Source organism: Petromyzon marinus, chromosome 33 (assembly GCF_048934315.1).
Source record: "Petromyzon marinus isolate PM22_M1 ecotype Great Lakes invasive population chromosome 33, UKy_Petmar_22M1.pri1.0, whole genome shotgun sequence".
Lineage (NCBI taxonomy): Eukaryota > Metazoa > Chordata > Hyperoartia > Petromyzontiformes > Petromyzontidae > Petromyzon > Petromyzon marinus.
Window position 1 is genome coordinate 3,309,447 of NC_133699.1, and position 24,667 is coordinate 3,334,113.

Consider the following 24,667-nt stretch of genomic DNA (forward strand, 5'->3'; position numbering starts at 1 on the left):
CCACCCGCAAGCTCCACCCATGCATTTAGGTGCGTGTGTATATATACCATAAACATCCCAAAACCTTAAAATGTTAAATGACAGTATCGCACGAATGGAACTTCACGGATGTTAATCGCAAATACAACTTTCAGTCAGGCATACTGTACACACCTCAACACACAGGATGAGATATGGGTAATAAAGATATAAGCAATTGATTAATTTACCGTTATCAGTTCAACACTGATTAATCGGCAAATCGCAGCTCAACAGACGTTTTAGCTGTTGCCACTGGTAATTATGTGCAACGGTTGTTTGAGACTCTGCAATACACGAGTGCCGCATCCTAATCATCTCCACAAAGATGTAATGTTACACTGCGTCCACAGAGCGTCACTATTTGGTCACGCAGTTCTAAAGTTGACACATGTCCGTGACTTGAAATTGCAAGCAAGGCACTGCGAGGCTTAAAAAAAAAGAATGTAACTACATTAGAAAGACAACAGCACACAATGACACAAGAGCATCGTCCTTTCTCAAGAAAAAAAAACAAGTTTTAATTTTCATACATTACAGCAGTCTGTACAGTTGTTTTCTTTGTGCAATATGCACGAGAACATTTCTACAGGTGAGCACGCCCAGAATTTCAAAGGCAGGTCTGCCAAACGTAGGTGTTTTAGTTCCTACGAGTTGGTTTAAGCAATGCAATCCATACATTTGGCAAAATATTACACTGTGACTGCAGTGGATGAAGACTTCAGTGGCATGCTGTGGACTGAAAATTACATTTCCCCAATTAAAAATGCAATGAACACGTTTTCTAAGTAGCGCTTTGATGGTTTTAGGGTTGTACCGCATGTTTTGGTTTTCCGTTTGACAATTTGCTCCATGTGCCGAGCTGAAAAAGCTCAGTTACTGAAGAAGCATGTGGTGGGAAACGTCAGACATCCTAAACAAAGAGGTTCAACCCAAAAATACATGGGGCAGCTAATACAGCACCGACTGTGATAAAACACACAGCAGTATAAGAATTATGTGAGTGAAATTTTAATTACACTTCAGCATGTTTTGTCAGTGTAATTCCCAAACCTTGCTTTTATTTCAATATTTGTGAGTTTTAACGATGTAGGAACAACACGCTTCCTTTCCTACAAATGTATAGACACCTGGGATTTAAACGAAACAAATGTCACATCTTATTTAGAAGAAAAAAAAACACTTACCAAAGTAGCCAACAAATCTAACCTGCCTATGAAAATAATGATTTTCCTTTTCACGTCATTTTGTACACGCATCAACATTTTCCGATTTGTTAAAACTTTGAAAAAAAAAAGCATGAAAACAAAGCAAACAATAAGTGTCACACCCTGTCAGGTGCCTTCCTTGCCTCTGGTCATCAACAATAATCAATCTTACACATAAATTACATTTCATGTTTCCTAAGCAATTGAATGCAAGACAATAACTTAATGCTGTTCAGGATTACAATTTGCCTTAAAGTTTTTATGAAATAAGCAATGCTACGTGCCATATAAGCACAATATATGACCAAGATAGTATGTTTTGAGTAGCAGAAAATTATAAATGGAGAATTTAAGTTTAATTGCACAATCAGATCACATTGTTGCTGAGCTGTTTTCAGCACTTGGCGATGTACATTACACATTTCACGTGAAGACATGAACGTGGTTCATTTAAGTATGCTTTCTAATATCTTATTCAACTCTGACCAAGCTCAACACGAGGCAGATGGACAACTAATATTCAAACATTTAATCACTGGGCGAAAGTCCATGGAAATATCTGCACTTGTTAAAATCTGTCATACAAAGCAGATATCAGAAAGGTCGCGGATGCAATAAACCCACGTAGCAAAGAAAATCGAATGTACAAATGGCTGTGCAAGGGACAAAAACGAAACCAAAAAAAAAACATCTGACCAATTGGTTTCACCAAAACATTCCTCTGCAGGCTTGACAGGGCTTGTGCAATGGGCACGAGCAAAGAAAGGATGGATGGGCACGAATTGAGTCCAGGTCCTCTCACCATCCAGTGTGCAGGAGCATATAAAACTATATTCCCCCCCCTCCCCGCCTCTCCTCCGTCAGTTCAAACGATTGCTCACAGGCACTCACTGCCTGCTGTCAGATTCCAGCTTCTGCAGGCGCCGCCGTCGCAGCTCGTTGGCATCGGGCTCATTGGGCAGGGGGCCTTCCGATGGCTCGCCCTGCGTCGTCGACTCCTCTGGCTGCTCGCCACCAATAGCGCCACCTTCCGGCACGAGGAGGAGGGGGGGGGGGTCACACAGAGCAGAACGTGAGCAGTGCAATGTACCCAACGGTGCTAAAGTTATACAGCATCCAACAAGATGGCAATTGTGGAATCCTCTTCCTCGGTCCATTAGGGATTATGAGTCAATTTCACTTTCTAAATTACGTCTTAAAACTCATCTATTTGTACAACAGGCTTTCCCTGTAACTTAAGATTTTAAACAAATGTTTTCCGATTGGATTACTCTAATTATTTGCTTTCATCATAGTTTTTTTTTTTTATTTTATTGGGATTTCGAGAGTAGACATTGATATTATTATTATTCAGTTTTTATTTCGCTTATTTAATCTATACTTGTGAGCGCAGTTTTATCTTTATGTACAGTGCTTTGAGACACTTCAATATGAAAGGTGCTTTATAAAATAGATATTATTCCTGCAAGATTTGACAAACACACCAAAAAATCCCACTCTGCACTTCATCTAATGGGCTTGTATTGACATTAATGTAGTCAAGAGGCAGACAAAAATCAATGTTGCGATTGTAAAATGTAAAAAATTACATCTTTTTTGTGAATCCACTTCTGGATATAGGCCTCCCACACACGGCGTCGGTAATGGGATTTGTATTTCCATATTTCACGACATGGGGAAGAGTGGCAGAACTGGTTCAGATATCACTGGCCACTGATGTTCGCTGTAGCTGGGAATCCAACTCAGACTGCCCGGTTAATAGCTTGGTGTGCTCATCACAGCGCAACCATTCCCCTCATGCAAAATATTTACAGGGTTGCAACTATTGTCAAATGACATGTTTGTATGTTACAGTGAGAGCAAAGTAGCAGGCAGGTAAAGCAATGATACCAAGCATAAACTTGGTAGGCCTTGCAATTCTTGTGAATGCAGTGGACGTAAAACCAGGCATAGAACCGCTTTCACTGTTTAATATGACGACATTACCAAATCCATCCTCTGCCTCAGCGCCAGCCTGAAGGGTTTCAATCCCAGCTGCCTCCACTCCAGCAGAGCGGAGATCTGCGGAGCCATTGGCTCCGAGGGTGGTGGTGGGTGTTGTTTCCGAAGTGGAAGCAGGCGGCGGGTCATTATTCATCGACAACAGACTGCTCGTTCCCGCGGCAGTTGGCTCAGTTCGCTGCTCTCCAGCAACACTGCAAAAAAAAAGGTAAGGCACTGTGTTACTATTACAAATTAATGTACAGCCCTTGGACAATGCACCTGCTGGATGAAGGCTCACTCTTGTCTTTCTGTTACGGTGGGACGATTGACCATGTTTAATAATGCTATTATAAGCTGGTTAGGGCAATTTGCCAACCACTGCATCACTGCTCCATTTCATATTAATATTAATGTCAGTAAAAGTATATTGGTTAAATAAGCCACATTTGGACGATGAAGGTCATCCGTACAATTCACCATCGCGTTGTATAAAAAGCAAGAGCAGTGTGTTGCATTTGCTCCTGCAATATTACAAATAACACTTCAGAGAGCATTAGAAAGCGACAGCATCTCAAAATTCTATACCACAGGTGGTCGTGTGCACGGAGTGGAACAGCGAAGCAAAATATTTTTTTTGAGATATCTCGGTTGGGGCAGGCAAGTGAGATTACAGCACGGTAAGGTGCAATTGCAAAACTTTATATCTAAGAGACAGTATTCAAAGGCTGTGGACAAAAGGTCACGATCCCTGGACTTGAGCAGGAAAAGGTTCTTACCATGCACCACTCCACTGGAATAAACTCCTTTTACATTAAGCAGTCCATCTCCTTTAAACCTTCTTGCGTTCCTCTCTGAAAGCCCACCTCGTCTCACTTGCCCAGTCTCTTCCTCTTGCTTCCCACCGTCCCGCCACTTCTTCCCGTCCCCCCCCTCTCGCCTTTCCCAACCCCTGCTCACCCTCGACCGTGGTCACCCTTTGCTCAAACCCTGCACGTGCCTGCCATGTAAATTATTTATTTGTTCATCCCGGTTTTTTTTTCATGTTAAGCGCCTTGATCAAAGGTGCTCTATGAACATAAAACAAGACGAGAAAATCCCAGACTAAGGGGGCGGCTGCTGCTGAGAAGGAGTGACCGCACGTTTGGCCGCAGAGAAGGCCTACTTGCCTCAAGGTCGCGACGAGGGTCGAGTACTGCTGCATTTGCATGACGGCGGCGTCGAGGAGCGTCTGGATGTTGCGCAGACAGCGCACCCGCGCCTCCAGGTGGCGTCGCTCCGTGCCCTCCATGGCACGCAGCTCCTCCTCACTCAGCCCTCCCAGGTCGTCCGGCGGCGTGGGCATGGGTGGCAGGCCTGTGAGCCGACGAGCGACAGGCCACGGTTGGCTCGGTCGAGTGGCAGCCGGCATTGCGCACGATACATTCGAAACGTGAAGCACATTCGGCATGATGGGAATCCTCTGCGCTTCACATTGCGCCCATTTGACATTACTCTTGAGCATGTGTACAAGTACGTGCGTAGCCTCTCCGGACAGTCCACAGCTGATGAGGGCATCCCCATGCAATGCGGGTAGTGAGGGGTTATTTTGCCCACACTTCACCGCGCTGGTCAGTGCGGGTTAATGAAGGCAAGGGACACAGGCGTGAGAACATTGAAGTACAGTACAACAATGGATTTTAGCTGCACCCACTGTTTACCACGTTGCCTCCCAGCAACCTAGTACAACCTGACGTGCAATGTGCTCACCCATGCTAGCACTATCGAGGCTAAACCCCGCTTGGCTTCCGAGATCCGACGATAATGGGTGTGTCCAGGTGAAATGAACGTAGGTTTTTGAGCCGCATGAGTCAAGAGTGAAACCCAACCTCACTCACCAAACACCTGGGGAGGTGCGAATCCGGGCATAAAGAGTGGCGGTAGGTGAGGGGGGAAAGCAGAGAAGTCCGGGAAGGACCCTGGCAAAGTGTTGGCTGAAGCCGAGGCTCCATTTGCAGCACTCTCACCAGTGCCTGCCAGTGGGTAAAACGGCAGCATTAAGCCTGCAGCAGAAGAAACACTTTCAACGACAACAAAAAAATTAAGAGATAAAAAAGGCACATTTTGCACACCTGACGCATGCCACAAATGTAAAAGGAACACTCGTGTGGAGTTAATGTGGCTAACACACACCGACGAAGCCACGGTGTGATTCGTAGGTTCGGCTGCAAACATAAATTGACGTATTAACAAAACCAGAAAACCATTAAGTGTCACAGATAATTCAACAAAGGGCACAGAATCAGTCGGAACCTGTGGCCAACAGTAGAGTATAAGTGTGGGACGAAATGCATGGCTGGGTCTTTATATTTTAATCACAAGTAACAATGAGATAAAAGGCAGAAAAGATATGAGGTAAATGTCGCAGTATTGAGCATGCCCTTTGGTGATAGCATCTTACTCCCGTCTGGGTGTTCCAAAATATGGTTCATATGCTCACAGTACATGCAATGAATCGGTGCGTGGAAGAATCATTTTTACAAGTTATCTGAATTGTAATCAATTTATAAGCAAATGCCACACGTAAGTTAACATTGTACACCTGAGATTTAAGATGACAAGACATAATGCAAGCGGGGTGGTAAGGAGACAAATAACAATTGTTAAATCGAATCCTGACTATAAAACTGTTACATTCATCGATTTACATGGTAAAAAAAAGTGAAAAGCCTCATGTCATGCTTGAAAATGTTTATTTAGTGGCCATTCACAGTTTGTGTTCATGGCTGAGCCACAAACATACGCTTGGAGAAGGGGGGACCACGTGCAATGATCTGTGGTTTCCCATCCCCCTTCACCTTCGCAATCCGTCTGCGCTATGTTACAAAGAGGATAAGAACTAGTTGGCAGAGTTTTTTCATAAACCCATATGAAGCTGCAAAATGTAATAAAAAAAACAGCCTCTACATTGCATTCCACCACCTCACGCTCCTCTCGGAAAGTATGGCCAACACTGCACATGGCGGGCCTGTCGCTGCCTCAGCCTGCCCAGGGGGTGGGACTACAGGCAAGTGGGGTGGGCCTAAACACAATCAGTGGAGGCCACTCCTGCAGATTCATTCCAACTCTTTAGTGAACAATTTAACATGGGACGTCAATTTTGGTGACAATTCATCCATGTCATCTCACACACCTGTTACACTTCTATGACACTTTTGCATGATGACATTACACATTTATTGACATATGCCATTGAGACGTACCTGCACCTGACGAACCCTGATCAGCCCCAGCATCCCGTGCAGGCATGTGTGGGGCAGCAGCTCCCCCATGTTGAGGGATTGGAACAGGACCCATAGGTGGCCAAAGAGGGAACATCCCCGGGAAAGGGGGCATCATGCCCTGTGGCACTGATAAAAAAATATGTAAATTAGTTCTCAATATCTGTCATTCACACTTTATTACTAAGTTTAAACGGAGGACAGCGTTTCTGAAAATGCCATCCTCTTGAGCCACAGGTTCAGCTTTTCACGATGATGTGTTCCAACATGCGTTTGTCTTTGGGAGTATTTAATTAACAGTACGGAATCTGATCGGTTGCTCACGGCAAAACATGGTTGTATATTGGCAAGGAGTACTTTTTGCTCTGGTTTCTTTATCTTAAGTTTTGGACAATATTTTGATCAATGTGGCCGGTTTTCAATCAGGTAAGTCCCAAATAAACAAAAAAACTAAGCTATTTTATGAACCAGGTTAAGCCCACTGAGCACTTTTTCAGAGGTGATATAAGCCTAACATGATAGCTCATGAAAGTGGCTGATATCATCATGTGGGAATTTATAGCAGCCAAATAACCTAAACGAAATTTTCTACGTGTGAAGGGCAAAACCAGAGAAACCGGATTAAAATCCACATCACCACAGGGAGAGAACACAGACAGGCAACGTAAGGACCGGGATCGAGCCCACGACCTTGTGCACACTCCGCGAGGGGAAACATCATCTCGCCACCACGGCGTCCCTAACAGCAGCACAACATTAACCTAACCAGTCCCCCCCCACCCCCACTGGTTACGGACGGACAGAGCTAATGCATAGACACTTTTAACCTTAGTTATAATGCATAAAAAAGTAACTTTCATAAAAGTTTGCACACTTACGGTTTGGCTGGTTTTGGCCTGCATGCTGAGGGGCCTGCTGTTGGTGTGGCTGTTGCTGCTGCTGTTGTTGTTGGTGATTTTGTTGCTGTGCCCCAGCCTGGCCCTGGCCTTGCCCTTGCCCTGCCACCGTGTTGCGCAGGATGTCCATGCGACACGTGGGGCAAGTCTGCTGGCGCTGGAACCATGAGCGCAAGCAGCTGTGCAGAGCATGCGGCGAGATTAGCATCAAAAGCCGTCATATTTTCACATGCATGCAACAACCGATTTGCTGGAACCACGGTTATTTTACGGTCACGACCAACAAATATCCGTGGACAATTTCTTTCTGTTACGCATTTCGACTCGATATTTGTATGGTGCTTTATAGGTATGTGATCTTATCTGCTGCTGCTTTCTCTGTGTTTCGCTGCATTGCCAGGTGTTTTGATGGTCAAGAATATTCGATGAAAAGTTCTAGAACCGCTCTACACCCAGTGCTCGCTTCAATGAATATAGGTGACATTCATTTTGTGGAACATTTTGCTGAAGATCTGACTTAAATTGCCAGGATACCTTCGTTGACACAGTTTGATTTAAATATGTATGACACTTGAAAGGAACATTTAAATATGAAAATAACCTACGTAACATTAATCATCTCCCACAGGAGATTGAACCCAGTCCATCAAGATTGTGATATGAACTTCATATTTTAAAAAAAAATTACCAGGTAAGGCCACAAATGACAGCTCAACTAAGTGGCTCATCATGTGGACATTTATAGCAACCAAATACTCTAAACACGCTTAGAAATGTAGAGTGGAAAACTGGTGAACCCAGACAAAAATCCACGCCATCAAGGGGTACAACAGACAAACTCCAAATACACAAGAGTCCGGGTCGGGATCAAACCCACGACCTTCTGCATACCAGGCGAGAGAGCAGAGGGGAGGTGTGACTGCGGAGTTGCTGAAACGCGCGTTTTCCTGCTGCATGACCGGCTGCGTTACCTGTAGGTCTCATCAATAAAGAGACCCTTTGCTGAACACCGCGTGAGCTGAATCCTTTCATCTGGTGACAGCAGTGGTATTCTTTATTATGGTGGCTTTACTAAAGTGGCTTTCATTCCACAACTCCTCAGTTGATCTTAAATCCCTGCACATGCATTTCCCACTGTCACAATAATTTAAGACACTTATTCCACAATCGGCTATAATGCATACACACACCTGGTGTGGAATATGTGATTGCAGGGCAGCCGCTTGGCACCAGTGACCATCTCTTCTCGGCAGATAATGCAGACATTGTCTGTTGCTGCAAGCTCCTCTGGGGTTGCATCTGGATACCTGTCAAGCAAAGCAAATCCAAGTTGTGTCCATCGGTAACAAAGGAGCAAACGCATTGACCGAGATGATGTGATTTGCACAAGCTTATTTCATAACGCTGGGCAGTTGGGTTTGCATTGGGCACATTGTGTTGACCGACATCATGCAAAATCTGGGTATACATGCGACATTGATGTTTATGTAAATATAAAAAACTGTACATCAAAAAAACTATAATGCAACATGGGGAAAAAAAATGCCCTGATAGTGCATTGTCTTTGTGCTGTTTGCCTTTTGGCGTTGCATGGTCTGACACTGGTGAGACTAGGCCACAAAGAAGGCTGTCTCTGGTGTAGAGCAATCAGTTTCCAAGACAATGCGTATATTACCAGAGCATGTTTTTGTTTGCATGTTCACCACAAGTACGTGTGGTTAATGCAAACAGGATTCCTTGAAAAAATATTTCTATTTGGATTTGAACATCTTAACACCTGTTTTTTTATTGTGAGAAAAGGTAAAACATTCTTATTTTTTCATATCTGTAATGTAGCCTAAAAACACAACAAAGTTAAAAGAACAAGTGGGCATCTCCAAATTGATTTATTTGGGGCGACCGATGATGCTACACACACATTTTTGTTTTGCCCCAATGACATGCCAATTGTGCTTTCGGCATTATGTTACGAGACGAATAATTTAACACATCAACATTACTGGAGTGACGAGTGCAGCACTCAATGTCAAGGAATGGCCCTGGAAGATGATCTCACATAACTACTTCTGAAGTCACTTCAATAGAACACATTCTCAGCATTACAGGCACACCTTTTTACACCCTGCGAATTACTGCAACAAAAACCAAGTTATGTTTTACAAGCAAGATGCGAATTATGTTGTCTCAAAGATGGAATTTGTGACATTAGTGAAGAACCACATTCATGTGTTTTTTCACTTGTGTGTATGAATCATTGGTGACCTGGCCGAGACCATCACCCGATTACACTTGAGAACCTGATTTAATCACAGGTCACTGCAGCCCAAATACAAACCCAGGACTTCCGAGATGCCAGCTCAGTCCTCCGATCCTTGAGCCATGTTGTACACCTTCTGATACCATAGAATGTGATGTATTTATGCACTGTAAACTTACAAAGTGTTCATATTCCTGATTGCTCTCCGAGACATGATGGCATCCGTTACAGCTTTCTTGAATTGCCTGCACAAGGGTAAAAATTACAAATTAGTTTTGGTGTCAAGAGGCTTCATTTAAATACGTATATAAAGCACAAGCCATGCTGGAGTGTGGCATGTTTTGCGAACATTAATCGTAAAAATGGTGTATAAGCAGGCAATAAGCTTGAATATGTACACATTCCGACACACAGATCCATTCCTGAAATCACTCACCGCATGGTCAGGTACATTGGCCGTATTGCAAACAGGGGGAAAGTGTGGACCTTGATCATGATGGTCATGAATGTGCCATAGAGGAGCACTTTAATCAGCCCTGTTAAGGAAAAATATTTAAAACATAACCAGCCGCATAAGTACACCCCGCTGAAATCCAGAGCATAAATGTGTAATTGCTGCACAAAAGTCTAACAAAGAAGTATAAGGCATGATAACATGAAGAACTGGCATGCTGTGGGATGTCAGTTTTCCATTAGATGAATTCACATTGAGTAATGCACACCTAAATCTGTATAACTGGGAGTTTGCTGTTTGACTACACCCGTTAAGCATGCATACAAACACTACGGTATATGGTTAAACATGCTTTTCACTTCCTGCATGACATACATTTCAAAGTTTTAACACAGCATCCTATTTTTACTTATATTTCACTTAAATGACACCTTGTTTAAGTATATGCAAGTAGAGGTCACATTATTTAGACATGACCTCTTTCTGTCCCTCGAAACCGTAAAAAGATTTTGTTTAACATAGTATGATTCGTACAAGTAAACATTGATGAAGTAAATGTGTTTTAAATTATATATATGCGAAAGTAAATGGATACGTTGATTACTTGCTTAACAAGCAAAGAAATAACATCTTAGTTAACCTTGGTTTGAAGAAATTATCAGTGGTATTTAAAAAATGACATCACACAATACATAGACAAAGTGGAGTTAACACTGAAAGAGCCAAAGAAGATAAAGTAGACAATATTTGCTGGGTGGAATGTAAGAGTGGTGTAGATCTTATAATATACTGCATTATGAACCCAGTGACCCAGGTTTGACTCCAGGACATGGCTACCATCAGTGAGGAGTGCTCGTAACCTAAACCGCATAGACCAGCGTGAAGAACTAGCGTAAAATTACTCCCTTTTGACACAGCATGAGGAGGACTTCATCAAAAAGCCGATTGACAAAGGGTGGTGAATTGGTATTATTTTGTTATCTGGGTATCTGTGTGTGTCTCGTGTGTGTTGTGGCTTACCAGTGAAGAGCTCAGTGTAAAGCATGTACACTGCTTTGTTGTCCCACGGGTTTTCACTCTGCAGGTCTATGGTGTGCAGCAAATACTTAATGAATATGGTGAGCACCATTGTGAGGAGGATGGCATACTGCAATCGAAACGAGAAAAGAAAACCCACCGTTAAAGTATCGGAACAACTTGGTGCATATCGGCGCAAAAGCCAAACACAAAACCCTGGTCTACGACGTTCATTTCACTCACCTCAAAGCCAAAAACGAGCTGTACTGAAGCTCCGCGGGTGATGACGCTGTAATAGGCGAGGTGAACCAAAAAGCCATCCGCTGCAGAGAGCACCAGCATCAGGGCTGAAAGGGCAGGTACATGGCAGAGATCAAAAAGACTGAATGGAAAACACACAAAAACCAACCCCATGAATCTGTCTATGGAGCTTTTTTGGAGGAGAGTGGAGATGCAGAAATTAAAATCGGCTCCCGTGGGCATCAGGTGGTTTATCACGCCACAGGATTGCAAGAGATGGCTCGAGGATGACTTCGTCCAGCAGTGGACCGATCGTGGTTGCTGATTACGATGATAAAGTACCTTTTTGACAAACAATTTCAATCACTTTGCAGCAGAGGGATTCTACTTAAATTGCCATGTGCATGCACAACCCTTGGGTCTAGCCACTGCTGGATGAGGGGCTAACCCTGCCATGTGGATCACGGGGGTAATTGTGCAATACTGCTCCACGCTGGGCACTGTGGATTGGTGAAGGCGTGGAACGTAAGATGTAGAATTACACCGCAACAATGGGTTTTGCTGGACTGCCCTCTGCTGAACACAATGTCGCTGTAATATCAGGTGTGCTGCCTGAGCATTATGCATACATTTTAAAGCAGCAATGATTTTGTTTGGGTAAATATTGTTAGGTCTCAACACAATCACAAGGTGTACAAATTAAAAAACCCAATTGGGTTGTGCTTACGCTGTGCATTCTCATTACAGTAACTCGAGTTTTAAAATTCAGTCTATGACCGGTTCACACATCACTCGCCAATAACATTAGCCATTGGCCGGGCATCGAACTCAGGTCTCCAGGTTCAAAGCACCATGCAATGACCAGTGCTCCTCAACATACGGTTTGGATTATTGTAAACGATAAATGCATATTTAGTTGTAACAGCATAAGTAATATACTGTAATAACACTTTAATACAGAAGCAATTTTAACGGTTTACTTTAATAGAAAACCTTTGCGCTGCCGAACTGTAGATTTAGACAATATCAGCGAGCAAACACAACGATATACTCCAAGCGAATGTGAACATGGGAAATAGATTTCGTTCACTGCGCACATTACCAAAAAAAACTGCGGTACTCACAAAAAACACGAATGTGAAAAAGCCACGATATGACAGGACTTCTTTCCATCTGCAGGATGAAAGACAGGATCAGACAGAACCCTTTAAATTGTTTTTTTGCTCAAAACATTCAGCACAGTGCTGGTAATTGTTTTATGTATACATCATTTGAAAAACAGTCACTGGATAGATACCCACAGCAGTGCATGGATCATTGGTAATGTGAATGCTGAAAATTACTACCACCAGTAAATACTATATATGGAGAAAAATACTGCATGTATGTATTGATTTGATGACAGACATTTACGAAAAAATGTATTTTAACATGCAGCTGAACGTAATGATAATATAATTTACAGCCATGTGTTAATCCACTATGTAAAGAATTTTCCACGCTACGTCGATCAAGGGGGTTGTTAAAGCATACTTCCCCTTGTGGATTAAATGATGAGGCGATGCCCATGACCGATTAGATATCGCTCGCCAATAACATTAGCCGTGGCTAGGAATCAAACTCGGGTTGCCGGGATCATAGTGCAGTGCGTGAACCACGGCGGTGCCCCAGCTGGTATCCCGGAGGTTTTGATCCCGACCCTGACACTTGTATATTTGGAGTTTGCATGTTCACCCCGTGTTCCCGTGGATTTTTCTCCGGGTCCTCCGGTTTTTCCCTACACATTTAGAATCAACATGCGCACTTAAGAGTATTTGGCTGCTATAAGCCACTTCATTGGGCTATAATATGTGGCCAGCTCGCTTCTGAAAAAGAGCTACATAGCTCAGTGGGCCTTACCTGGTAAAATTAAAAAAATGTATAGCTCCTGGTGCTTATTTAAGCCAGGGGTCACCAAACTACGGCCCGCGGGCCGAATGCGGCCCGCGGGCCGTCAGTCCATCAAGCCCGCCGACGGTACTTGAATTTGGTTGATAAAACGTATGGAACACGAGACGTTGTGATACAATTTAAATATGTTTAGAATACTAGGAGATCTTCACGCGTGCGGAGACCTCCTGACTGCTATGTTCCTTAAATGTACTATTTTAAATTTTAAATTACTGTATCTAGATTTTCTTGTTTATTGTAATGTTTGCTTATTTCGCGCCATCCCAAGTACTTCCTCGGCTCGTGGTAGCTCCGCCTACGCTCTGACGTTGCCATGGTTTCCATGGCAACGTCATGGCAAAACGTTACCATGGTTTCCATGGCAACACACACAAACACGCATCTTTCCCGCCCCCAGATTTTCCAGCTGTCAACACAGGTCCGACGCCCCAGAAATATTTATTTATTATGCGGCCAGCGCTCGTCATTCTTTCAGTTATCCGGCCCACTGTGAAAAAAGTTTGGTGACCCCTGATTTAAGAGCTTAAACTTAAACGCCAACAAACAATGGGTAAACACTGTTTTTTTCGGTAAAGTCACTTAGGTAAAATAAAATGTTTTCATGGAGAAATTTGAATCAGACGCCATCCAGACATCCACCCTTCGCCCTTCCCTATGGAAGAGATATGTGGATGACACTTTCGTGATTTAGTCACATGGCCTCCCAGCATTGAACCATTTCCTAGACCACATTAATTCCAGACACCCATCCATCAAATTCACCATGGAAGTGGAGAAAGATGGCAAGCTGCGATTCTTGGATGTTCTGTTTGAGAGGACTGATGGCTCTTTGGGACATTGTTTACAGGAAGTCCACCCACACAGACTCCTATTTGAAGCCTGATTCCCACCACCACCCGACTCAAAAGAACTCTCTCATCAAAACATTATACCATAGGGCTCATTGCATTTCTGACCAACACCACCTGAACAGTGAATTAAAACATGTACATCTGGCAGTCAAGATGAACGGATACTCTGACCGTACCATCCACCAAGCTGTTTCTCCCACCATACAGAAACAACCACCTGATACTCCGATCAAAATCATCACGTTACCATACATAGCAGGGGCTACTAAAATATTTCCAAAATTCTAAACAAACACAAGATCCAGGTCCGGTTCAATACAGTACACAAAATCCGTGATCTGATCCCATCCGTAAAGGATGTCATTCCTGACTTACAGTACCCTAGTGTTTACAAATTGAGTTGTACCTGCGGTGACTGCTATATCGGGGAGACGAAACGACATATTTCTCACCGAATCCGCGAGCACAAATCAGATTTGAAACACGGCAGAACGAATTCTTCGGCCGTGGCTGATCATTGTTTCAACGCAGCGGGTTCTCTCATGACATTGTTTCTCTGATGCCAAAGTTCTCTGAAAACCTCCCGGTTATTACCAGAGATTTGTCCATGAAGCCATCCAGATATACAAACACAGACACAACTTCAACCGAGAAGATGGTTTCAAATTGAGCAACCATTGGAAAGATGTTATAAATCAAGTCAAACGTTAGCTGCCTTATAATTGTACAGCCATTGCTCTCAGTGGGTTGTATGTACTCGGGCATCTCTTCCCCCGAACCCCCTACAGCATCAACCATTGAAAAGATGTTATAAACCAAGTCAAAGTTTGGCTGCCTTATAATTGTACAGCGATTTCCATTGCTTTCAGTGGGTTGCGTGTACTCGTGAATCTCTCCCCCTGAACCCCCTGCAGCATAACAAAAGGGTGTTTTACCCGTTTTCGTGCAGTGCACCACCGCTACCCCCGAACCCCCTGCAGCATAACAAAAGGCGGCTTAACTCAGCCCTCCCCCCCACCCACGTCCCTTCTTGGCTCCTCCCCCCCCCCCCTTAACCTATATATAATCCCGGCTGTCTCAGAGCTGACCACTTGACACAGATATTCTGCTGTGACTGTTCCACCTGAAGGCGGAAGCTTGTGTTGCCTCCGAAACGTCGTGATTTAATTTAGTTGTTTTCTTTCATTTTATTTTACCTACGTGACTTTACCAAAAAAACCAAAGAGTATGAATCCTTGCAGTCACGAAAGCTTCAAATCTAGAATGGGTGAACAACAGAGCTGTGACATTTAGTGCAGAGGACATAGCGGCGAGTACAGTGCCATACTCACAAAGTCAACGCGATCCTCAGCCAGCCAGTGAAAGCACTTGAGGAAGAGCAAGAGGGTGAAGAGAGCCACGAAGCGAGGGCTGACATCGTCCCTGAACACCGTGAAGGCGAGGCATGTCTCCGTCACGGCGTACCAGGAGCGCTCAATGAGGTGCTGAGGAACGCAAGGATCCGGCGTACACATGTATCAGTCAGTAAAATACCACTGTTGGATCGAGGGTCTCCCCCCTCCGTGGTACTTACGTCGCGGGGGGGGGGGGGGGGTTTAATTGACCATGCTTTGCTGCGCTGGACAGTGCCGGTTGATGATGGAGGGGAGGCATTGATGTGGGAGCATCGAAGCACAGTACAACAACAGTGGGATGCAGAGCGGCTTCACGGTCCAGTTGCCGAGTTGAAAAATTACCTGCAAACTACGTTATTAGGTAAAACCATTTTGCAACATCGCCCACTGGCAGACTATATCCATCAGCGAAATCCACCGCCTTCATGATAGCCTTTGTGCTCAAAGAATGGAGTGAATACAAAATGTACCATATTTCAAATAAATGCATGTTCATGTTTTTGCTGGAATGCCCTCTCCTGCCCAGAACGTAGCACAGCCCCCGTGGATGCCTATGACAATCTTATGTGCATCGTAGTTGCCCATCCAAGGACTATCCAGGCTTCAGCCAGCTTAGTTTGAGGTCTCATGGGATCGGGTGCCCCGATCATTGGTGGGGCACACATATGGTCACATGAAAGAGTCTTCAATTTTGTACCGATATTTGCACCATTACATTCTAACAGTTACAAGTAGTTTCATGACCGTGACAACCACATCCTGAAATGAAGTGACTTGCCACAGTTGTGTCCTGGCAAGTTGTGGAAATACAAATACTGTATAATCTATATTTGAACAAGTGCTTTTACCATCTCACACTTTGTGGCATTGAGCAGTAAAGAGAGAGTTTGATTAAGATGGACGAGACCGTACAGTAATTTCCACTGCTTATTTTTTTTTACAGGGTCTCATACACACACACATGCTTAAAAAAAACCTGCTATACTCTGACACACATGCAGATGGGTCATGGGTTTAGTACATGTTGTTATGACAAACACTTTTAATGCAAATAAGCAAATAATGCCCTCCATTGGCAATATAGCTTGTGCCAGGCTATACGCACTGAGGCCCCGTTAAGTGTTGACGACTCACTGGCAGGTCACGGGAGACGCAAGCGTTATGGGTTAACTGACTGACTCCCCACTATGCACGTAATACTGTTTATAACTGCCCGTGAAAACAGTGTCCACATCTACAGCCTGGAGTTTATTTCATATATACACACACACACACATTTTCACACACACACGATGACAGAGGACGAACTGGACTGGCGTTAAAGCTGGGGCTAGCCCCAATCCTTTATTAGCTTATTATAAGAATAACATGGGGGCTGAGCCCCTTTATATAAACGAGTTCAGTGGCTCAGCTTAAGCTATCTTGAGCCTCACCATAAGCCTCACCTCTGTTTCTGCTGCTCGCAGTTGCCCGAAGAAAATTTTTCGCATTAACTTTCCCAGTAGGAAGACCAGTACGAACGCCTGCAGGTAGAGCACCTATCAGCGGGAATACAGCAGCAGCAGCACAAGTTAAGCACTGTATTAACCCAACCCTTGGCAAACAGTTCGACTTTACCGATTACCAAACAACAGAGTATTAAGTAAGCGAACAATACAATCACATACATTTTTTACTTAACTTTTCTCACTTTTGACGTTTGTTTAAAGGGCAGCCTCGCTAGTTGGCATGGCATTTTATGAAGACTCCGCTTGGGTTGTGATGCCCATTCATTCTAAGTGAAATGTTATATGCTAGTGCCACGTCACCATCAAGCCCACATTATAAACAAGCACTGTGTGAGTGATGTAGTGAAGTGTTGAGCCCCGTTTGATAAGCTGTTGACACAGCAATAATGATACAAACCTAGATAGATCTTCAAGGTATGTAAAGGTGTATTTTATGAATACATTTTGATCAATTCTTATGCGAATTATGCATTAATTGATTCGTGCACTGAAGAATTATTATTTTTACATTATTTTAAGTTGTTATTGAGTCACGTGACCCGTGCAGGCATGAGACTCTTAGTTACCCAGGAAAATCACACTGAATCTGAGAACTGAATCTGAATACTTTTTTTCAGGGGGTCCTGGCATTGGGATGCTTGGCCAACAACAATGCCACCGTATGTTTGTATCTTTGGGAGGAAAGCGGAGAACCCGGAGGAAACCCACGCCGAACAGCAGGCGAGAAATATACAAACTCCACGCAGACAAGTTCCCAAATTCAGGAATCAAATGCAGGTCATTCTTGCCATCAGCCATAAATGTTATTACTGTGCGACCCTGCCACCACCGTGGTGAAAATGAGTGAATCTTTGAATTGAATCACATATACAAAATCATGAAAATGCATCGATCCTGAAGAAATTGATGCACACCTTGAACCCACAATATTTCCACATCATTGGAAGTTATTTATTTACTTAGCGACAATAAATGCCGCATGGAGAACACAATAAAAGACATTACACTGTACAGTATGTACATTAGGAATTAATAAAAACGTGAAACAATAATCACCATTCCCATAAGAGATTTTTATGTTTCACAGAAATAGGTTTGCGTTCAGGGAAACATTAAAATGAAAGAACGTTTTCATTGATTCACTTTTATAAAATTATTTTCCAACTCAACTGGTTACAGCAAAGGAGTGTTTGTAGATGCCCTCTTTTGCAAGCCTGTCTGATTAGAGGTTGACAATATTTTCAAAACCCGTTTTGAAAATCAAACAGGAATCCTCCTTTGGCAGCTGTGGTGGCGTCAATCAACGACAAAAAAAAATTGTGTTTGGTGGATCGTGGTGAGATTGACTGAGACACCCACCTGCTGGACACCTGGGTGATTGATACTTTGAGAGAGCAGTATAAGAAGCAGGATTCCAAAGCCTTCATATGTACAGTCAAACGACTGGTCAAACCTACCAAGAAAGACCACCTTGAAAGATATTCATTGGCTCTTTCGGTGAAGTCACGTAGGTGAAAAAATAATAAAATAAGCATTTGGCGGATGTATTTATTATTTTCACCTACGTGCCTTTACCGAAAGAACCAAAGAATATGGATCCTTGCAGTCACGAAAACTTCAAATCTAGAATGAACATATTGAAAGCGTAGAGATTCAGTCTTTTCTGATAAATAATTACATCGAATACAGCATGCATGGTTATCAGAGCCAATTCAAAGTGTCTAACATGCTTATCCTTCATTGGCCACGCTGAGGAAGTGGTGGCTGGCGGTGCTGAGAGTGGAGGCGCTCCATAGAACATTCACTGTAACCAACTGGTACAAGTATTATCACCACCATCATTACACTTTTATTTATATCTTACAGTTTTGACAACACTACCACTGCCATTGAGTCGAAACAGCCTGGGCCCTGATAGTTTTACATGTGCTTGCATAAGATAACTAGGAGTTGAGTGTCAAAAGACGAGAAAGCAGGCTGTTGGTGAGAGTGTTTTGTCGCGGTGGTGGTCGTGGGGAAAAAAGGTCCACCTGAGTTCAATTCCCAACTTTTGGTAATGCCAGTGGCAAGTGGTGTCCTGGGAACCAGTTTGAAAAAGCAGCTGCAACTAATCAAATGATTTGTGATGTGCGTTGGAAGCGGGGCACACGCGCAAATAACACAACTCTCACATTCTTCAATAACGCTGCCATCAAGGCAACACTATACAAAAGGCGGCGTTTCGGGCAAAGCCCCTACTTCATAAGAGATACAATGATTATCAGGTTAACTTCTCCAGTTTTTTTTTTATAATTTAAGTACTCCACATGAAGTGTGTTTTATGAAACTGGTTGGTCACTCGGCATCACCGAGGCCGACATGGCCTTACATATTAAGTACCAAGTGAAGTATGCACATCAACAGCGGGAAGACAAAGCCATCCTGATGGATGTACATGGTTCTGGCCACAACACCGCCTAGTGCCCGTGGACAGCCCTAATAGGTGCTCACGAATAACACTTGCTCCAATGGTGGGTTATCCTTGGCTACACGCGGGATCTTTGTTGTATGGTGGTGGTGGTGGACGAAGCGACGATGCTAACGATGGTGGTGAGAATGCTGGTGATGGTAAGCGGTTGTGGGAACAGTGGTAGTGCTGGCGTTTTTGTTGATGGTAAAAATGATTGTACTGGTGGTAGTACTGCCCGGGTCGTGCTGCTGATGAGAGTTGACACTACTGTCGATGCCGAGAGGTGATACGAAGCCGACCGTGCTGCCGTTGCTACTGCTGGTCTTGGACAGCGTTGGCAAGTGCTGTCACTGCTTGCTGGTCGTGCCGATTGTGAGAGGCGCTGCCGATTCTTGGTGGCGTTGACAGCGTTGACAGTGTAGTTTCTGCTGCTGCTGCTGCGCAGTGCTGCGACTGGTCGTGTTGATAACGCTATTGAGTACTGCTTCTGCTGGTGGCAGGGCTGCTGGTGAGAGGTGAGATACGACCGTTGCTGCTGCTGCTCCTGAAGCTGCTGATGGTTGCTACTGTTGGTTTAGATAGTGGCTAGTGCTGGTGCTAATCGATAGAGCTGTTGAGTGCTGATATGGCTGCTGCTGCTGCTAAGTGACACGACTGTTGCTGGTAGTGCGAGCGTTGCTGCTGCTGCTGCTGGTGGTGGCGGCGGGTGGTTTCCCCGCGAGGGTGCCGTCTCACTCACCGCTAGGCAGGGGCTAGACTTGGTGAGGTAGACAACGGTGGGGTAGAACTGCCGCTTGGTGTAGATGGCGTACAGCAACACAGTCGAGGTGAGCAGCGCGCTCACCCCGCTCAGCACCGCCAGCCGCATCGCCGCCGCCGCCGCCGTCGTCTTCGTCAACAGCTTCTCCTCCTCCTCCTCCTTCTTCTTCTTCTTCGTAGCAGCACGGTAGCAAAGACGTCGCGGTTTGTACGCGGCGGTCGTCGGGGTAATAGCCAGAGACGGCGGCGGAGCGGGGTGGAGGAGAGGCGGAGGTGTCGAGATGAACGCACGTACAGTGGAGCGGGCAGGAATGTACACGACATCACATTGCCGTGACCCCTGACCCCGCGCGCTCTTCCGGGATGTACCATCTCGCGCGGTGAAACCATTGTCCCTGCCCCTCCCTCCCCGTTCGAAACGACACGTTTAAACGTTAAAATTGTTACGTTAGAAACGAAACTAAAAATCTATATGTGTTTTGTGTTATTGTTGTACCGCGAAACGCTAAACGTGCTTAGCCGTTGCTGCTGTGAGGAATTACACATTGTATATCTGTTGGAATTGAATGGGTGGAGTTGTTTGGGTTGGTGGTGGGGGGGGGGGTGTTCGGCGAGTGGTACAGTCCGCAGCCCGTGCCGCTGATATTTCCGTGGCCGCCGCTGATTGGTGGCAATTCCTCGGAGGTGTCAGCGTGGCGAGTCGCTCGCACGTGGGGCTGTCCACAGCCGGAGTCTACACGGGATGGGTTTTACCCTTTCTGGCAATGACACGGGTGTTGTTAAGATGTTAAAGCACCAGCTTTCTGGTGTTAGACCAGACAATGCACTGTCGGGGCATTGAGAGCGCGGGGTGAGCGGCTACATCACGGGACATCCCTTGCCAGTATCAAAATACAAGAATATGTACTCTTTGGTTCTATTCGGTAAAGTTACGTAGGTAAAAAAAAATACCTACGTGACTTTACCGAATAGAACCAAAGAGTATTGATCCTTGCAGTCACGAAAGCTTCAAATCTAGAAAACAAGAATAGGTTTTACCCTTTCTGGCAATAAAGCAGGCGTGAAGATGTGAAAACACGAAAGAAATATTTCACAAGGAGTCATTGTCTCCATTAACCACGCATACTTGTGGTGAACATGCAAAAAAACGTGCTCTGGTAAATTATGGATTGCTTTTGAAACTGGTCCACACCAGAAAGGAGCTTTTTTTTTAGTCTCAGTATTAGACTAGACGACGCCAAAAGGCGAACAGCACAAAGGCAATTCACTATCAGGGTATTGAGAGCTCGGGGTGAACGGCTCCATCATGGAACCTCACCATTGATATAACAATTTGAAAAATTATTAGAAAAGCAAATTGGTAAATTTTCTTTGAAAATAAGCTACTACATCCTAAACAATCGGGCTTAAGTACAAAATACTGCACAGCTTCTGTTTTGGACTCAAATAATCTGGAGAGAAACCAGTACTGTGCCTCCCTATTTTTAGATGTATCCAAAGCCTTTGACACAGTAGACCATAGCATTTTATTAAATAGACTTCGAAGCCTGCAATTCTCAGAGCATACATTTAACTGGTTTAAAAACTATCTCTTTTCACGTAACCAGGTAGTATATTTTGCCAACTTGGTTTCAACCAAAATTTTTATTACAAAGGGTGGACCTCAAGGAGCCGTTCTTCGTCCAATATTATTCTGCATGTATATGTAAATCACTTGGGCACCCAACTTGAACATTCTAGGATCAACATTTTTGCCAATTAAACTATATTGCTGGTCGCTGGTCATTCCCCCCAAGATGTTTACAGGAAGTTACAAAGCGACTTTATTCAAATTCAACAACTCATCACACTTAAAACTGGTCCTTAATACCAGGAAAACAAGTAATGTTTCTCTCAAAGATAAAGACAACCTGCAGTTCTTCCCCCATTATATACGCTTGAAAACAAATTCATTGAACAGGTGGACAAACGAATTACCTTGGGCTAATAGATTCAAAACTTACGTTCCATTGAGCCTATTGATCATGCTGGAAAAAAACGTAAAAATTTAAACTGGCTTTCTTTATAGGCAAAAACATTGTTTCCCAGCTAAACTTCGTCTCGAGTTGATAGAGCTACTATACTGCCTTTATTTGATTACTGTGACATTGTTTATCAGTCTGCATAAAATTCATTGCTAAATAAGCTCAACCCAATATATCATTCGGCTCAAAGATTTGCTCTGGATGCCCCTTATAAAACTCATCATTGTTACCTATATATAGAGATTGACCTAACATCCCTCCATGATCGCAGAATTATTCACCAGGCTTTGTTTATTTAAAATGTCCTTAGTTCCAATTCGGCAGAGGATTTGTTGGATCTGTTGACACCACGGCATGCCAGACCTTACGTGAGGAGCTCATCATTGTTTTATGTTCCTAGGTACAAAACAGCATTGGCTGCGGTGGGTTTAACGACACATTTATATTTACACGATCTAACTCAAATAAACCTTTATTATACAGCGTGTCGTGTGGGGTGGGGAGGATCCCCACCTACTAACCACATACCGGAATTCCATTTGGATGTTTTTATAAGCGTTAACTACTGTGCAAAGTCACTTTTACGACTCGGGTCCTATAATGTACTCGCAGTCGGGGGAACGATTTTGCTACGCCTGGTGGAATAACAGTGTAGTTTTATTTGCATATGTGTAGCGTAGTAGAACGACACTACCGCATTGGCTCGGTCTGGGGGCTCTAGGCAGGTGTCACGGGGGTCGAGTCGGGCCGTGACACTCTGCGTGAACCCAACAGGACACGTGACCGGATAAAGGGGGGCCAGGAACCCCAGGGGGGGTCACGTGGTTGCGGTTTGAGCCTTCCCAATCCTGGCCTGCGGCGGAGCCGGCCATGCCGGGGTGGTGAAAAGAAGCGGGGCGTGGACAGAGAGCTGGGATGTTCTGTTCTGCTGGGTCAACTCTGGGATGTTCTGTACTGCTGGGTCAACTCTGGGATGTTCTGTACTGCTGGGTCAACTCTGGGATGTTCTGTACTGCTGGGTCAACTCTGGGATGTTCTGTACTGCTGGGTCAACTCTGGGATGTTCTGTACTGCTGGGTCAACTTTGGGATGTTCTGTACTGCTGGGTCAACTCTGGGATGTTCTGTACTGCTGGGTCAACTCTGGGATGTTCTGTACTGCTGGGTCAACTCTGGGATGTTCTGTTCTGCTGGGTCAACTCTGGGATGAAACCACCATGAACGATCCTCGGTCTCCGGTCCAGAAATGTAGTATCCCCGTGTGTTAGTCAAGTTAGGAACGGTGGTTACCACCACCCTCTGTCGTTATCCTGTTAATGTTAAGAGTTACCTGTTGTGTTTAGATAAGTATTGCCTCCAAAGTTCCAGTGTGCGCCTGAATTTAACCCACTACATGTTTTAGCGATATGCCTACCGTTCCTATACTTTGCACTCCTATCGCGCTTTTGTATTGTAACGTTCTGACCAACCCCTATTGGATAAGTGGGAAATAACTTTATAGCTCATCAGATTCCTCTTCTGTAATGCACAATTAAGTAATGTTCAGGTAATTATTCTGCATTTGCGATGTTTGGCCAGTACTATACTGTACCAGTCAAGTATATTTGAGTTTCATGGGGTTTAAATGTTATACTGTATCACAGTTAATTTGGGTTTCTAAAATGTGATGTAACCTCAATTTGGTTGAAAACGGCAAGTTTTATTTTATTAGTTTAGTAGTACTGTATACACCTGTTGAAGTGTCCAGGTACATTGGTTTTCATTATCCATTTAGCTTTTTTAAATGCACTGCAACCTGCTCTCCTTTCCACACCCCTAATTGCAGTTTGTCAGTCCATTGAAGAGTTAAATCCTCCTCCCCCATACCTTGTTGGTCATGGCCCATAAACGTTGTTTGAACGTAACGCTTCACGCTAATTGATATCACTCACCAATGATGTCCGTGTGCGTTTAAAAGGATATCCGTTGCAATTAGCACTGCCGTTTAACAAGATATGTGCACTGTGAAACAAAGCGAATTCGAAAACGCAGAATGTTATGGGATGGCGGCACAGTGTTTGATGGACTGCACTTTATACCTAGGGCACCCGGGTTTGATTCCTGGTCACGGCTCAGTGGTGATATCTGAACTGTGCCCAAGCAGTCCCTTCACCAACCTGCATAGGCTAGTGTAGTAAAGTATGGTGTTTATATCATGTTATTGCACAAACAATGCATATATGAGACCATTCTGGGGCAATCAAGAATCTAGAAATTCAAAGTTGGAGACTATATTTTCACCAGCACGTTAGAAATACAGTACTGTAGATTGTTCCAAATAAGGTATGAATTTCATACTTCAACCAAACTCCAGCAAGTCTTGCAATGAGGGCAGAATTTGGCAATGGAAAAAATAAAATTTTA

The 24,667-nt window shown here is 44.1% G+C and overlaps 1 protein-coding gene across 2 annotated transcripts; it reads right to left on the minus strand.

Moving 5' to 3' along the window:
* Positions 1-514: 514 nt before the first annotated feature.
* SYVN1 (synoviolin 1) lies at positions 515-20,599 on the minus strand. Of its 2 annotated transcripts, none has more exons than XM_032964881.2 (15): positions 20,222-20,599; positions 16,971-17,063; positions 15,463-15,615; positions 12,455-12,503; positions 11,334-11,437; positions 11,094-11,220; positions 10,056-10,155; positions 9,799-9,864; positions 8,553-8,669; positions 7,345-7,541; positions 6,449-6,595; positions 5,084-5,218; positions 4,376-4,562; positions 3,213-3,421; positions 515-2,253 (listed from the first exon to the last, which is right to left on the minus strand). In XM_032964881.2, exons 1-15 carry the CDS (start codon positions 20,348-20,350, stop codon positions 2,114-2,116), a joined length of 1,953 nt encoding a protein of 650 aa, XP_032820772.1. In that variant the 5' UTR covers positions 20,351-20,599; the 3' UTR covers positions 515-2,113. The 2 variants fall into 2 exon arrangements, with proteins under 2 accessions (XP_032820772.1, XP_075927570.1); XM_076071455.1 differs by having other exon boundaries at positions 5,084-5,248.
* Positions 20,600-24,667: the final 4,068 nt, after the last annotated feature.

What these genes read in the sequence shown, in the direction of transcription:
- SYVN1 (XM_076071455.1), bottom strand. Translation starts at nt 20,350, where the DNA reads ATGCGGCTGGCGGTGCTGAGCGGGGTGAGCGCGCTGCTCACCTCGACT. An exon ending in AGCTCGTTTTTGGCTTTGAG is followed by an intron (nt 11,221 to 11,333) that starts GTGAGTGAAATG and finishes TTTCGATTGCAG; the next exon opens with TATGCCATCCTCCTCACAAT. An exon ending in AGGCCAAAACCAGCCAAACC is followed by an intron (nt 6,596 to 7,344) that starts GTAAGTGTGCAA and finishes TTTTTTTATCAG; the next exon opens with TGCCACAGGGCATGATGCCC.